The sequence below is a fragment of the Phoxinus phoxinus genome (genome assembly GCF_949152265.1).
Source record: "Phoxinus phoxinus genome assembly, chromosome: 19".
NCBI classification, from domain to species: domain Eukaryota; kingdom Metazoa; phylum Chordata; class Actinopteri; order Cypriniformes; family Leuciscidae; genus Phoxinus; species Phoxinus phoxinus.
Window position 1 is genome coordinate 27,659,132 of NC_136894.1, and position 16,144 is coordinate 27,675,275.

General features: G+C 38.8%; 1 protein-coding gene across 1 annotated transcript in view; it reads right to left on the minus strand.

Moving 5' to 3' along the window:
* Nucleotides 1-12,250: 12,250 nt before the first annotated feature.
* Nucleotides 12,251-16,144, minus strand: part of kcnk9 (potassium channel, subfamily K, member 9) — a 50,954-nt gene continuing 47,060 nt past the window's right edge. Inside the window, exon 2 of the mRNA XM_079590721.1 lies at nt 12,251-14,565. Within this exon, the coding sequence (XP_079446847.1) occupies nt 13,649-14,565 (917 nt within the window). The 3' untranslated portion in view covers nt 12,251-13,648. The remainder of the gene's footprint in view (nt 14,566-16,144) is intronic.

Sequence of the window (16,144 nt, forward strand, 5' to 3'; positions counted from 1 at the left end):
TAACAATCTGCCTGAAACCCCACGCCTCCGAGCCAGCCATATCCATCTGTCCTTATCCACGCACAGATGTGGTTGTTCAGATGGAACCAGCTGATAATGGTGCTTTTGTGTGTATTTCTGCTCTGGTTCACAATATTGTTGGGCTGTGAGGAACTACCGATAACACATTCACTTCAAAGTCGTCAGGTGAGATGAACATGACAAACTCTGAATACATATATTTAGCTTATTTAAAAATGTTTATAATGAGTATTGCTCAGTGGTTGCTAGGTTCTGCTGGATGGTTGCCAGGTTGTTACTAAGGTGTTCTGGCTGTTTGACAGGGCGTTGCTGGCTAAGATGTTCTGGGTGTTGCTAAGCATTTGCCAGGGTGTTTTTAGATGGCTGCTCGGGTGTTACTAAGGTGTTCTGGGTGGCTGCCAGGGTGTTGATAAGTGGTGGCTAGGGTGTTCTGGGTTGATGCCAGGGTATTGCTAAGTTATTCTGAGTGGCTTCCTGGGTGTTGCTAAGTAGTGGCTAGGATACCTGACTGCCAGGGTGTTGCTAAGTTGTTGCTATGGTGTTCTAGGCTGATGCCAGGGTATTGCTAAGGTGTTCTGAGTGGCTACCTGGGTGTTGCTAAATGGTTGCTAGGGTGTTCTGCATGGCTGCCAGTGTGTTGCTAAGTGGTGGCAAGGGTGCTTGGCTGCCAGGGTGTTGCTAAGTGGTTGCCAGGGTGTTCTAGGTTGATGCCAGGGTAATACTAAGGTGTTCTGGGTGGCTGCCAGGGTGTTGCTAAGTGGTGGCTAGGGTACCTGACTGACAGGGTGTTGCTAAGTTGTTGCTATGGTGTTCTGGGTTGATACCAAGGTATTGCTAAGGTGTTCTGAGTGGCTGCCTGTGTGTTCCTAAGTGGTTGCTTGGGTGTTCTGCATGGCTGCCAGGGTGTTGCTAAGTGGTTGCCAGGGTGTTCTAGGTTGATGCCAGGGTAATACTAAGGTGTTCTGGGTGGCTGCCAGGGTGTTGCTAAGTGGTGGCTAGGGTACCTGACTGACAGGGTGTTGCTAAGTTGTTGCTATGGTGTTCTGGGTTGATACCAAGGTATTGCTAAGGTGTTCTGAGTGGCTGCCTGTGTGTTCCTAAGTGGTTGCTTGGGTGTTCTGCATGGCTGCCAGGGTGTTGCTAAGTGGTGGAAAGGGTGCTTGGCTGCCAGGGTGTTGCTAAGTGGTTGCTAAGGTGTTATGGGTTGATGCAAGAGTTTTACTAACACCTTGTCTACACCGGATGCGAGCGATGCGACTAAAAACAATAAAGCTTATTAGAAACAGCGATTCTGACCTACATTGGTTGAGCCACGACGTGAGTGACATCTCAGACATTAAACTGATGCTCGTCCTATAATGCTTTGCAACTGACGCTTTTTCGCATCCAGTGTAGACAGCCTTTAGCTATTGCGGCACGGGGTAAAGTGTTCTGGGTGTCTGTCAGTGTGTTGCTGAGTGGTTTGTTCTGAGTGATTTTCACTTGTTTTATCCACCAAGTGAAAAATAAGCTTGATCTGAAAAGACAAGAGAAAAATTGGAATGTTTAGTATAATTCTAAGATGTAATTTCATGCCAAAAAAAAGACAATTGTCAATTCTCTTTCATCACCAGGTGCAACACATAATTTGCACACAATTTCTTCAAGCTCACAAGAGTTGTTCTCACAGCTTTCGCAAGATGTTTCCAGCCATCCTACTAGAGAAAAATACGATTTTCTTCTCAGATGCCTGGTGGAGTTCATTGTATGTGTCTCAGCCTAAAGTTGTTTCTGCTGAAATGTCAAACACCTGTAGTGCAAAGAGGAAAAGAGGTTATTACAGCAAAGACGAGAATCTCACAGGGTTTGTGACGGTTGGCTCCAGACAGGCCCACTATGAACAGAAGTGCTCTGTTTAGCGGCAGTCCCCCGTGGAGAGGTCACTGACCGCCTGTTATACGAGGGGATTTAGACACACACGGTTCAACAGTGCTTTCCCATAAAAGCACCGCAAACACGAGAGAGGAAATAATGACAGCAGTTTTATTTTTGGATAAATTATTAAACTTAAACTTAGATTTGAATGACCAAAAAATGAATGCAGTCTGTTTTTTGGAGATTTAATCTTCTGGAGTTTCGCAGGACATTTGCATGCTTTCTTATGCAAATATAATTTCTTTGACATAGTGGCAATAGGGTGCTAAAGGATATAATCTGAAATGAAAAGTACAGTACTCTTGGCTAGAAATAAAACCCAAGTCATTTTTGATGAAGGTGGATTCATTTTGTCCCAGAATGCCCTAGTGCATTAGCTAAATAAATTTTTCATTACTCTTTATTAAAATTTAAATAGCTTATGAAACTTATGAAGTTAATGCACATATTATATATATATATATACAGTGTGTGTGTGTGTGTGTGTGTGTGTGTGTGTGTGTTATAACTTATTTGTTGTTTTGTTGTATTACATGCATTATGAGCACATATATATCCCGTATCCAGGAAAGTTGTGGGACATTTTATAAAATGCAAAAAAACCAAGACAAGAATCTGTGATTTGTTAATTCTCTTTAACCTTTATTTAACTGACAAAAGTACAAAGAAAAGATTTTCTAAGTTTTCACTGTCCAAATTAAGTGTATTTTGTAAATACTGCAAAAATGGCTGCAACACACTCCAAAAAAGTTGGGACAGAGGAATGTTTACCACTGTGTTACATCACCTTTCCTTTTAATTACACTTTTTAAATGTTTTTTTGAGGATGAGAATTGAGGATACTAATTGTTAAAGTTTTGCAAGTGAAATTTTTGCCCGATCTCGCCTGATACAATCCTAATATACACTTCCACATCAATACTACTTTCACACATATGCAAGTCACCCCGTTTCCACTGTTGCACACCCGTACCATGACCGATGTTTGCTTTTGCACCTATCGCTAATGAAAATCTGGATGGTCATTTTCTTGGATGGTCCTTTTCGTCTTTGGGACTGAGAACTCAAAGTTAGTTTCACATCACACATTTCCACAGAGAACTCGCGCGATCTCTGCATTGACCAGATGTATAGATTTCTCCATGCGTGAGATTCAAGTGGCATTTCTTGACGCATCGTCAGACTGTGTTAAGTGACAACGAGTTTTCAAAGTACTCCTGGATACATTTAACACAGTAGCACGATGGTTTCTCATGCAATGCCATCTCAGGGGTCAAAGGTCACACACCTTCATCAGAGGTCTCCTGCCTTGCCCCACATGGACCGAGATTTCTCTGGATTCCCTGATTCTTTTCCATATTATGTATGCTAGACGGTGAAAGACCTAAATACTTTGCAGACTTGCATTGAGAAATGTGATTTTTGAATTGTTTGACAATTCTCTGGCACAAGTAGTAGGACCGAGTCTTTGGTGGATGCTCCATTTTAACCGCAATCACGATACCCTCGCCTATTACCAGTTCAACACACTGTAAAAAAAATATTTTCATTATTTGTAATCACAACTTTTTATCTTTTGTCAAATCAACTTAGATTATTAATGTAGGTTCAGATAACATAATATTTGTGAGTTTCTATTGATTGAACCAATCTCCTCCATTGCATTAACTCAATTGTTTAATTTCAATTAACTAAAAAATTTTAAGGCAACCAGGTTTAACTTACTTTTTTAAGTTAAACCAACAATAATTGTTTACAGTGTGCTAATTGTGAACTGTTTCATAACAGGTCAATTGGATATTCTAGTCTTTTCACTCTTATTTTGCCTCGGTCTCAATTTTTTTGAGCCATCAAAATCTAAATTTGTTTATTCTTACAAAATACAATTAATTTGGCCGGTGAAACATTCGGCATTTTATCTTAGTGTTTTTGTCAGTTAAATAAAAGTTAAAGAGAATGAACAATTCACAGATTCTTGATTTTATTACATTTTACATGTCCCAACTTTTCTGATATATAATTTTATATCAATTATATATGTGTATGTGCATACAATTACTGATAAAAATAATAATTACCAATACATATTTACTTAATTATTATTTTGTTTAAATTTTTTTATAAAACTTTCCAGGATTTTTTTATTTTATTCCCAGCATTATGTGGATTTGGCCTTTTGGCTCTCACTGTATGTGCAAATGCATAATTGAACACATACATGTGTACATAAGCTTATGTAATATCTCTCTCTCTCTCTCTCAGCACCTGCATATTAGACAGGCCGTTCATATCAGTGATTTATAAAGAGAGAGGTTAGCTCTCCTCCTCGGGTGGCTTGACTGGGTGCTGAAGCTCTTTTGAGCTGCGTTTTAAATTACAGGCTGGATCCAGCGCCAGAGATCCAGCTTTCCTCCACCACTGCTCTTATGCTGTCGCTCTCCCCCGGCCTCAAACAGCAGCCTGACAGCTTAATTAGCCAGCAGCCACGGGAGATGAATAGGGCCGAGGAACATTCGCTTCCACCTACTCAATAAAGGCCGGCATCCAGCTGTAGACCCACCAAACACCGAGGACGCTGATGTCACAGAGGCTGCTGAACCGCAGCCTTCAGCAAAAGAGTGAAAAGAATATTCATTTGCTGGAGCATTAGCTAATGTACTCTGTTACTGATGACAGCGCTGTGATTAGCATAAGAAATCAGCTCTGTGGGAAAACATTCTGTGCGATAGATTCTGTTCTGCTCTCAGCCTGGACCAAGAAGATAAGTCAAATTTACTCTATTTAGTTCAGGAGGCCCCTAAAGGGATAGGGTGGTGGAAAAATAATATGAGACGGGAGGAAAAAATAATAAGTCCTTGCTTTTGCATTCTCTCACAAATGTTTATAGCGTTCCTCCGAGAAACTTTGCATTCGCTTGCAAAACTTTTTAAGTTTTAAGAGAAGACAAAAGGATTGTATTTTTTTTTCTCCCATCTCATATTTTTCCGTCACCATGTCCTTTTAGGGGGTCTGTATTTTCCTGGTTTTATTGTGAATGATTTTTTTGTTATTCCAAAGAAAAAAGAAAAAATGCTAACTTTTCGGCCGACACCACCAAACTATGGAACCTTGTTTCTGCCACAGAATAATAAAACAATTTTTAAAGGTAATTGTCACTTTTTATCTCATAATTCTGACAATTTCCCTCACAATTGCAAGTTTACATCCCGCTATTCTAACTTTTTTCTCAGAATTGTGTGATATAAAGTCGCAATTGCGAGTTATAAAATCAGAATTGAGAGTTTATATCTGAAAGTTCTGACTTTGGTACTCCCAATTGCAACTTTATATCTCGCGATTCTGACTATTTTTCTCAGAATTGCATGGTATAAAGTCGCAATTGCATGTTATAAAGTCAGAATGGCAAGATGTAAACTCGCAATTGCGATAAAAAACTCCTAATTTTGAGATAAAAAGTCGCAAATAACTTTATTTTTTATTCCACGGTGGAAACAAGCTTCCATACCAAACCCATGTGACTGGTGAAAAATAATCTTAACCAATTAATTAAATAGCTATAGTCATTGTTTTAGGCTCCAGTTGAACAATATCTTACAAAGAGTGAACACAATTATTTAATGCTAATTGACGTTAATATAATAAAGGCTTATGGAAAAATAGCAAATGACAAAAGATCTGAAAACAAGCGTTACCATTTGGATACATTGGGTGAACTTGACCTTCAGCATCCAGGACATGGTCAGAAAGCCTCCTCAAAAGTGTGTTACATCTACTTTCTGGTATAAAACTATTTACATCATACAATCAATTCCTGATAATAAAATCAAGTCTTGCCCTACAATTTTGATCTTGTTGGACGCTACTGTAAAATGGGTTACTAATGCTGTTAGCAACTGCCAAATGCATACATGTAAATATATACAGTGGTTTTACAGTGACTAATGAAGTTAACAGCCTCATGCATTTTTCTTTTAAAAAATGGTAACAAAAGCAAATTCAGTAAAAAAAAAAACCCACAAATTTTCAATAATATAATTTGGGTCACACTTTAGATATAAGGGTCCAATTCTCATTAACTATTAACCACGACTTTTGCTTCAATAAACTCATAATTACTGCTTATTAATAGTCAGTAAGGAGTTGTTAGGTTTAGGTATTGGGTAGGATTAAGGGATGTAGAATATGGCATTAATATGTTTCCAGACGGCAACATAGTGTCGGCTCAGATCCGGCCCACATCTGGACGGTGTAATCCACATGTATTGGGCCTGGGCCGACACAACGTTGCTGTCTGGGTGCTTTATACTGTACGTACTAATAGTGAGGATTGGTCCCTAAACTAAAGTGTTACCTTAATTTGTATAAAAACCGACCTAATGCCATTTAACAATTCTTCCGCAAAGGAATGTAAATTGTTAGCATAAACACTGGCTAACTGTAACTTGGGGAACTTCAGTTGATGTGCATTTGCAACTGAGAATGTGGATCATTGAATCAGATTTTCTAATCAGATCTGTTCATTTTCTAAACATTTTACTGCACTGACAAATTAATAATGAAATATCAACCCGATCTCAAGGCAATTCGTACGAATTTTACGAGGTGGCTAATTAGTACGAATTCATACAACCTCATATTTTACGAGTTGCCCAATTCGTATGAATTCGTACGAATGACCTACCCCTGACTCCTGACCCCTGACCCTGACCCCGCCCCTAAACCTAACCATCACTAGGGTTTAGACAAATGTGAGGTCATACGAATCAGTCACATTTTACTCACTTGTACGAATTAGTCGTGAGATAGCGTTGGAAATATACTGTAGATGTGCTAACAAAAACTTGAAGTTTGTACTGCCCAACACTACTGTATTAGCTCTTACTTACCGCCTATCTCAAACTAACACAGTGCTTTTCTCACTCACTAAAACACAGGCACACACTTTTTATTGGTAGAAAATGACAGCTTCATATTCTTCCACTCCAGACGCGAGTGTGGTTTCCACAAATAGGTTCGCAGTGAAATTCACAGGCACATTCAGCCCCTTCTTTCTCTCTCTTAAAGTCTAGCTCCTTCACTAGGATTCATTTAGATTTCACACATCGAGAAGGTGATGTTAGCTCCACTGTGTATAAGTCAGGTTTGCTCTCACTTACATCACACTACAGATCCACTAACTATCTTTAATGCATTACTACTAGAACTTTATCCCATTGCAACTTTATCCATCTTGCAACGAGTGAAATAATCTTAAATGCAAAGCGACTGCAAGTGTCTGATCAAGTACAGTAGACTCTGTGCAAAGGAAAAGCTTTTTTTTCACAGATTATTAAAGCCGCTTAGGCAGGATGAAGCAGTCATGTACACTGTTAATGATAAACATTCACATTTTAGCATGTAAAATGCATCAATATGTCAAAGTTTCTACGTGGTAATAAGAAGCAGGTGTAAATGACCTTCTCTGCTGATAACCGTACACCTGCAGAACAACTTGCATTGCATAGCATCATTTATCCTCTGCAATTTGGTTTCAAGGAGACTTCTGTGTTGACAAACGAACACCTGCAAGCAAATGTTAGCATTGCAATTTGTTTCTTTGTATGTCATCTTCTGAGCGTCTTTATGGTCGGAAGTCAGAGATACAGGTAGGACTATCCCACATCCGATTTTGAATCTAATCCAGCATTAGACCTTGGGTTACAATGTTTCGCACTTATAAACTGAAAGTGTTTTAGCATATACTGTTAGCACAGCGTTAGCATTTTTAACCACAGATTATTAGGCGTTCCTTGGAGCTTTTGTGATGTTAAACTCAAAGTTTGGTGCCAGTACAGTGTGAATTTCAAGTGTGAAACATCCATATGCTCAATAACTCATAAACAGAGACCAAACTGACTTAAATTAGCCTAGGTTTTTCTCAGTTTAGTTGGTTTAAGATGGGTTAGCTCGTGTTTCAGCCTTATAGTCTCCCATCTTAAAACCTGCAGAACAAACCAACAGGACCAGCTAACCTTAGGCTAGTTAAAGATGGTTTATTCAGTAGAGAAGTGTTGATATGATTTTGTTTACATTAAACATTATACATTTGAAACTTATTCATGATTACTTTGTTTGTTAAAAAAATTATGCATAAACTATTTTTATATATATAAACTAACGCTGCATCCGAAATTGTATACTTCCCAACAGTACGCCAAAATTAGTAGTATGTCAGAAGAATACATATTCCAAAAACTGTAGAAAAGTTCCCCCGGATGACCGAATACTTCTGCCGAGATTCTGAAGTGATGGACACTTTACTATCCCATGAGGCCACGGGAGAGGATTTATGAATGGCAGTGAAGCGACGCAACTGACGCTGGAAGGTCACATGACAGTAACAACATGGCAATCTAATTCACACTACCCATATTCATCCTGTATAGAACATTCTTTTTTAACAGTCGTGAAGTAAATTCAAAATCAAATGTAGTAGCCTACCTCCTCACACAGTATTTTGGACGCAGAGTAAGGCTTGCGTATCATAAAATGCATTAGCATTAGCAACATTAGAACATTAGCAATTCAATTCAGTCTCTTATAAAGTCATTGCCTGATATTATGAAAAGTTAGTTTTTTTAGACTTGTGATGATGAATATACAATGTGATGATAGCTGCAATGTTTTGATCAGTTATTAGATCTTCGGTTTACATTGCAAAGCATGGTACATAACTACAGCAGAATGGCTATACAGTAGCAGCAATAAACGTCACAGCATTTGATCTATTGCCTGTAGTTAAAGTTTAAATGGCATCTTGAGGAATTACTGATTTTCTTTGTGGCACGCAAATGACGCCTACATGCCTTTCGACAGCTGCTGAAGAGATCCTGATGTGAGAGATAAGGTGGGAAGGATTGTGTGGTGTGATACAGCACCTTTCACCTCCCATCATGCACTGAGAAAACGGACTAATTTTGGGCCCAGAGAGAGAGCACGCTCTGCACGCTTATTGACAGCACATATGGGAACACAGGAAACTGGAAACAGAAAAAGACTTTGGCAACATGGTTATTTGCAAACAGTAGCTGTCAAAAAGTCATGTGCACAGATGTGAAAGCTGATTGTGTTAGTGCAAGTGTGAAGTGGTGAGTGCATCTATGAGTCAGGGTTATTATACTAAAAAAAACAAAGAAATCGTTACTTTAAATAAAATAAACGTAGAAAAAAAAATATATATATTTTTAATTTCAGCCAACTGACATTTCTCATTTTTTTTGTAACTTGTACTAAAATAACAAAAATAAAAATGTCATTGTTAAAAAATTATTACGACAACATATGTTTTAACATTTATAAGTTATACAAGATTCAACTAAATTAAATAATTAAAGTCAGTTTAATGTAATTTAAGTTGAAATGACTTAAACATCCAAGTTGATTGTACTTAAAAATTGAAGGCAGCAACTTTTTTTTACAGTGGCTGAAATCAATAAAAAACTATATAGACATTTTAAAAACAAAAAAAGTGACACAAACCCAATAAAATTACTAAAACATTACAATTAAAATTAATACGAACAGTATAAAAATGTGAATCTGAATAAAAACTATAAGTAACACTGATGCGAATGTTTAATCTTTAATCGAACTGTTTTTAAACAAATGTGTGTATTTACAGTAAAGATTTTTATATTTATAATAAGTTGAGATTTCGAAACGTTTAGTTTCGAAACTAAAAATGTTCTGTCACCAATAAAACCAATGAATTTGTGTTTATGCAGATTGTCACATGATACAGAAACTGCCAATCAGAGAGCAAGGAAGTTGACATTTTTTTTATTCAAATTTTTAATTCACCCCAGTCATGTGGTCAAGAGGTCAGCCGGCCACACTATGTCATGCACACACAACTAATAAGACAAACAAACAAATTTAAATGCCCATTGCAAGTTTTCCCAATAAAGGCAAAACAATATGTTGACAGTCCCGACTTTGAATCCGTATCATGACGGATTCCCTTCTTTAGTCAGTAAGGGTCACACAGATTATTTGATGTAGTGGGATCTTTAAAGATCCCTCAATAATGGATTCTATTGCCGAAAGAGATTACTGTTGAAATGAATATAGAGCAACATGATGATTATTGCGAATAATCATATTTATACGGCAGCGTGAATCACACTGCTGTGGGTGGACAGACTGATTTAACAATGCAATATTCCTCTAGCATTAAGATAAAAATATAGTAGCTGAGAGTAAACAAATGAAAAATTGATGGTCACAACAATTGTTTGTTTCTCTGCTGATAGACAAAAAACCCTGTATATTGTCAATTAAATTATATATAGGGGAGACCGGGGCTAGTTGCTATATCATCATATTAACTCCTGTCGCCCCTATAATAATATCAAGAAGAAATGTGTGGTTTATTATTTATTTGTTTAAGTAAACAGTTTTGATACACATTGTATTATGTCAATGCCCACCCATAGCAGTAGATATGTTGCCAGTCATAAAGTTATTACATTTCATCCATTTCACACATACAAGCTTATCTGTCTGAGTAATTGTCATCAGGCTATTATATATAGTATGCAAGAACAGTTTATTAATGTAAAATACATATTATTCTGTCCTGACCCCAGAAACAATCATGTACATACATAGGTTAATGTGACAACCATAAAAAGTGGAAAATAATGCTTTGTGTTGTTGTTGTGCAAGTGAAACGGAGAACGTATTTCAGACAGTGTTAACGTTAAACTATATGTTTGTGCGGCGGCGGCGGCATTTATGAGGATTAGTTGCTTTGGTTTTATTTGATGTAACTTGTATTTCCCCCATATGGATACATGGGGAACTTTTTTTTTTTTTTGACAAAGTGTTTTAATTTGTTTGCTTCTATATCTGAATATGAATTTGAGTATGTGCCTTAATGAAATACAAACTCCACAATTGAAAGATACCCCTTCAAGGCACATATACAGTATGCTGAATGCTGTAAAAATGGGAATGCATCTGAGTTTAAAATATGCCTTTTTAATTTGTCAAGGATATAACTACTTACAATATATGCACTGTACAATATTATAAAATGGTAGCGATTTACATAAATTTACATGAGTGCTGCAACATATGCTGTGAAATCCAGAATGTCAGACGTCAAGTTGATTGGTATTAGAAGGGTGCGCTGTTTGAGCCTGGAAACACTCCCCGCTGGCAGACTCGGAAATTGACTAAAAGAGTGCATGGGAGCAACGGAGTCCCTCTGGAATTTCTCTCATTAATTAGTCTTGTCTGAAACCGAATTACTTTGGTGGGCACTTTGGGCTTTCCATACCTCAGTGATCCACATCAAGACAATTATTCAAGATTTATTTTCCCAAGAAAACATCAACAGGGTTCCAAGCCGAAAGTCACTTAACACCTAAAGCCTTTGGATAATTTTTTTAAATAACCAATTCATGTTTTTTTGTGTCACATTTCTCCTAATCTATTACCAGTCGCCTGCCAAGAATCCTGGATTTTAGACACAAATGAACCGTCCTGACTGCTTCTGATTTATTTGCTTCACAGAGGTAAAATTAGAGACAAACTCTCAATTGAAAATGAGGTGGTGAAATGAAACAGAAATCAAGGAAATGTAAAACAAATTGACAAGTAATGGAACCGATAAACAAACTCCTATACCCATTCTATACCCAGTTGTGGCCTAATGGCTAGAGAGTCAGACTGGTAACCCGAAGGTTGTGGGCTCAATTCTCTATCCCGGCAGGAAATGACTTGAACAAGGCACCTAACCCCCAATCGCTCCCCGGGCGCCGGAGTGAGTGGCTGCCCACTGCTCCCGGTGTGTGTGTGTGCTGACTACTCACTACTCCTAATGTGTGTTCACTAACTTGGATGGGTTAAATGCAGAGGGCAAATTCCGAGTATGGGTTACCACACTTGGCCTTCACGTGTCACTTTCACAAATTCCTACTAGCCAGTATTTGTGATGTTAGTTATTGTCCGAGTTGGAGTCTTGATCTTGAGACCCATCAAAACCACATAAACGTGGCCTGAGTTGCATTACTGTTTTGGTCTTAGTTTAGAGCCTCCTACTAAAAGGTGATACTTAACCAATTTCTACAAGGTATCTGATTACAGAAAATAAGCAACATTTCAATGGCTTTGAATGGCTATTTAGCCACTGTACAAAGTGAATGCAAGTCAGCATCTTCTCCATTTCAGTTATTAAACTGGACAAACTCATACTTGAAGAGGTATTGGTCTGGATCTGGGTCTCGAGGGGTCAAGTCATGCTCTGGGTCTTGTAGGGTTTGGTCTCGACTCCAACTCTGGTTTATTGGATGATCCTAACTGTGACGCAGATACTTATATATTATATTCTGGAAACAGACTCAGTATAAGATTTAGTTTAAAATTGGAAAGTGACATGTATGCTGTCATATCAGAGATGCAATTCAGCTAGTGAACAAAAACAATCCCTAGCACAAGCAGAGAATGAGAAATGTTGATTACATTCTGACCGTTCATCTAAAAGAGGTGCACTATGTTTTTCAATCAACGTCAGAGCAATTTTAGGCCTATGAGGTACCATCTGATTTGCAGGGCATCCTTCACAAGACATAATCAAAGTGTAAAATACATAAATAACTGTCTTTATTGATGCATTTAAATAAGTCTCATTCAAATAAATGGTTGAGAGAAAAGCAATCATTGCTAGGGTAAGCATACATTATACATTGATTGTTCACAATGGAATAATAGTCGAGTCAACGTGCTGTTTTTTATATAAATCCCGATGAAAAACAATCATTTGCGATGCCGTAACGTTCCCATTGTGAGGCCCAGTTTTAGTGGATGTTTTGGAGTCAGTTGTCAAACAGTACTTTTAAAAGGGTTATTTGCTTTTTATATTGAATCCAGAGCTAAAGTAGCTATCGCTTCGCCTCGTAACAGTATACGCATACCAGTTTGAACAAAGCACATGCAATTATTCTCCTCTCAGGACCGACTTTTGCTGTCTCTCGTCTGTCACCTCTAAATATAACGCACTTGGAAAGTCTCTACACACATGTATAATTTACAGAAAACTTTTGATTGAAATTAAACGAACAAAACGAGAAAAAAAAAACGAAACAAAAAGTTAACGGAAATGATGACGCACATCAAACAACTAATACAACATGCTATGGTTGGCAACAATATTTTGGCATGATGTGAATCAATGTCTTATTCTTCTTAAATAGAATTGCTTATAGAAAACAATACCTGATACTGTGTAGTCCTTTTCAAATCAGTTTTATCGTTATTTCCTCTTCGTTGGTGTGGCACTTGTATCTTAAGAAAGAACCAGAGGCTGCTCACCGTTTGATAAAACACATTTTCACATGTTCCTTAAAAAATTATATATATCTCTCCCTTTGTATTATTCATAACACAAATCGTCTGATAAGATATCAGGGTGGTATTATTTTATCCAAACCCACTCAGGTGCTGCTCAAAAGGGCAAAGAAGGCCCAGGTGAAGTTTTCTGCAAAAATAGATATCCATGCTTCATGCTTTTTTACGAAGTTCTTATATATCCATCAAACTTTCAAGCGTCCTGCTCGCGTGATCCAACGTCATCTCGCAAGGGCCAGGGAATGTCGAAAAAAGTGCAGGAATGAGGTTTGGTAGAGCAGCAGCATAGGATATGTGTTTGGCGATGAGTCACCGTCGCTCCTCAGATGGACTTGCGTCGTCTCATGAGCCGGAGGTTTTCTGTGAAGCTGTGGAGCCCGGGTGAGACGGAGCTGATGGGAGAGGGAAGGAAGCTGTTTTTCAACGTGCTCGGCGAGATCTCCTCTATGCGGTAGGACACCGTCGAGTGGTAGTGATGGTACTGATGGGGGCTCAACTGAGAGCCGAACGAGTTCTGGTGCGGAAACGCGCCACCGCCTCCTCCTCCCATTCCCAACCCGAGACCGACAGAGCTCCCGAACTCATGCGAATGGTAGTGCATGCAGGAGCAAACGGACTGGAGATCGGTGACCTCTGGCCTGAAGCGGTGCTGCTGCTGCTCTCGTCTCCGTCGACTCCTCTGGAGCGTGTCCTCCTGGATGTGGATGATCATGCTACTGCGGTTCCCCGCCAGGGAAGCTCTCTCCTCGGCGTCCCGTCGCTCGTCCTCGCTGTTCATGGTCAGGAAACGTAGTACCACCAGGTTGAGAAAGGCCCCGATGACCGTCAACCCCACTAGGATGTACATGAAGCTGAAAGCCACGTAGACAGGTTTTCTCTGCAAGGCTTTGTTCTTCTGAAGGGCCACAAAATCCCCAAACCCGATGGTGGTGAGTGTTATGAAACAATAGTAATAGGACTGAAAGAAACTCCAGTCCTCGTAGTGGGAGAAAGCTGCCGCGCCGATGCAGAGCGTTCCCATGCAGGAGAAAAACCCCATGGTCACCATGTTCTCCATGGAGACGTCCGTGATGCGCATCCCGCAGCACTTTTTGATGCGCTTCAGCAGGTACTTGACGAAGGTGTTCATCCTCTCGCCGAGGCTTTGGAACATCACCAGCGTGAGAGGAATCCCCAGCACAGCATAAAACATGCAGAACGCCTTTCCCGCATCCGTGCCCGGAGCCGCGTGACCATAACCTGGAGACCAGAGAGAGAAGTGATCAGATCAAAGATGACAACAAACAACAAAACTGAGTGTGCTGAGAATACTGATGCTTAAAAATCTGGGCTGGTAACCAAATGTTGCAGGTGTGACTGTGAACCCCGCATGAGCTGCCACCATTGCACTGCATGGGTTTCTAGTTAGTTGATTTTTTACTTGTTTTCCCAGGTAAAAACATATCCAAAATGAAATCCCTAAAACAAGTTAAAATTTCCATAAAAAAGTGCAAAGCAACATCACTTAAAATATTAAAGTCCCCCTCTGGTGAAAATCAAGCTTTTAGGCCCTGTTTGCACGAGAATGCACGCGGGTGAAAACGTAGAAATATTTTATCGGATGTGCCACCTCCAGAGTGGAAATCTTAAAAACACTCCACAACCACGTTCCCGTCTAAAGGGTAAAAGCGATAAAAAACGCAAAAGTCTGCTAGACAGTGAAGGCGTTGCGTACGCGTTTACGTCACAGGCATGCACCAGTACAGGAAAATAACAAAACATTATCAAACTAAAATATAGCATTAATTTAATTGACAAAAAAAAATACAAAATCTGGGCGACACCCGAAGAGCACCGAGGGTTAACGCAGCAGCTTTACCGTATTAAACATGAAAAACTGTGTCAGCGTCTCTTTCACTTTCAGTGCTCCACATTGCCACCGAGCCGCCTGGAGTGCACACTACATCGAATTTCACACACTTTAACATATACACGGAGATTTCCCCCCATAACGCTCGTCTAAACGCAGAATAAAAAGTGATAACGCAACGCCACTTTTGAGTTTTCTCTTCAGATCGTTTCCGTGTACACATAGCCTTAATGTTGTTTATATGTCTATGCTTTTAGACAAACCATGCGCAAATTCATGTCAACACCTACAGCATTTTCTCCTTAAAACTGCAGTGAAAAAAAGACGTGGTTTGAAATCGCTGGTGTTTCTGACGTCACAAACTACCTTGTAACCAATCACGTCGACGAGTGGATCTCTGAGCTGGTGCGAGTGAGTGGAGGCGGGGCTCATTTGCATATTCATAGAACCGCGTATACTAAATGAGGCAAGGGTGTAGAGTTACATTCAAGCTATTTTAAGGGATGAAGAAATTTATTTTGGTGATCAAAGATGAGTTAAGATATACAATTATTGAGGGGGACTATAAGACTTTTAGGAGACTAAATGATAGAGAAATAGAGATTTTTTTTGCAGTAATTTTTCACAACAGGTGCTTTTTGAATATTATAGTTAACTAGAAAACCATTTACATATTGGTGCTTTAATGATTCCAGAGTCAAAAAAAAAAAAACGTACATTTTAAGTCCAAACAACTTGGATGTTTAAGTAATTTCAACTTAAATTATATTACAATTACTTAAAAAAAATTTGTTGAATCATGTATAACATAAAACAGTTGAATATTACTGCACTTATTTTGATGAGTTAAAGCAATGTAAAAACATATTGATCTTTTTTTTTTGGCAGTGTAACATTATCATCTCTAAAGAATCATAAACTAAAGCAACAGGGGTTTAACAATAGTAGCAAATAGCAGCATACAATGGT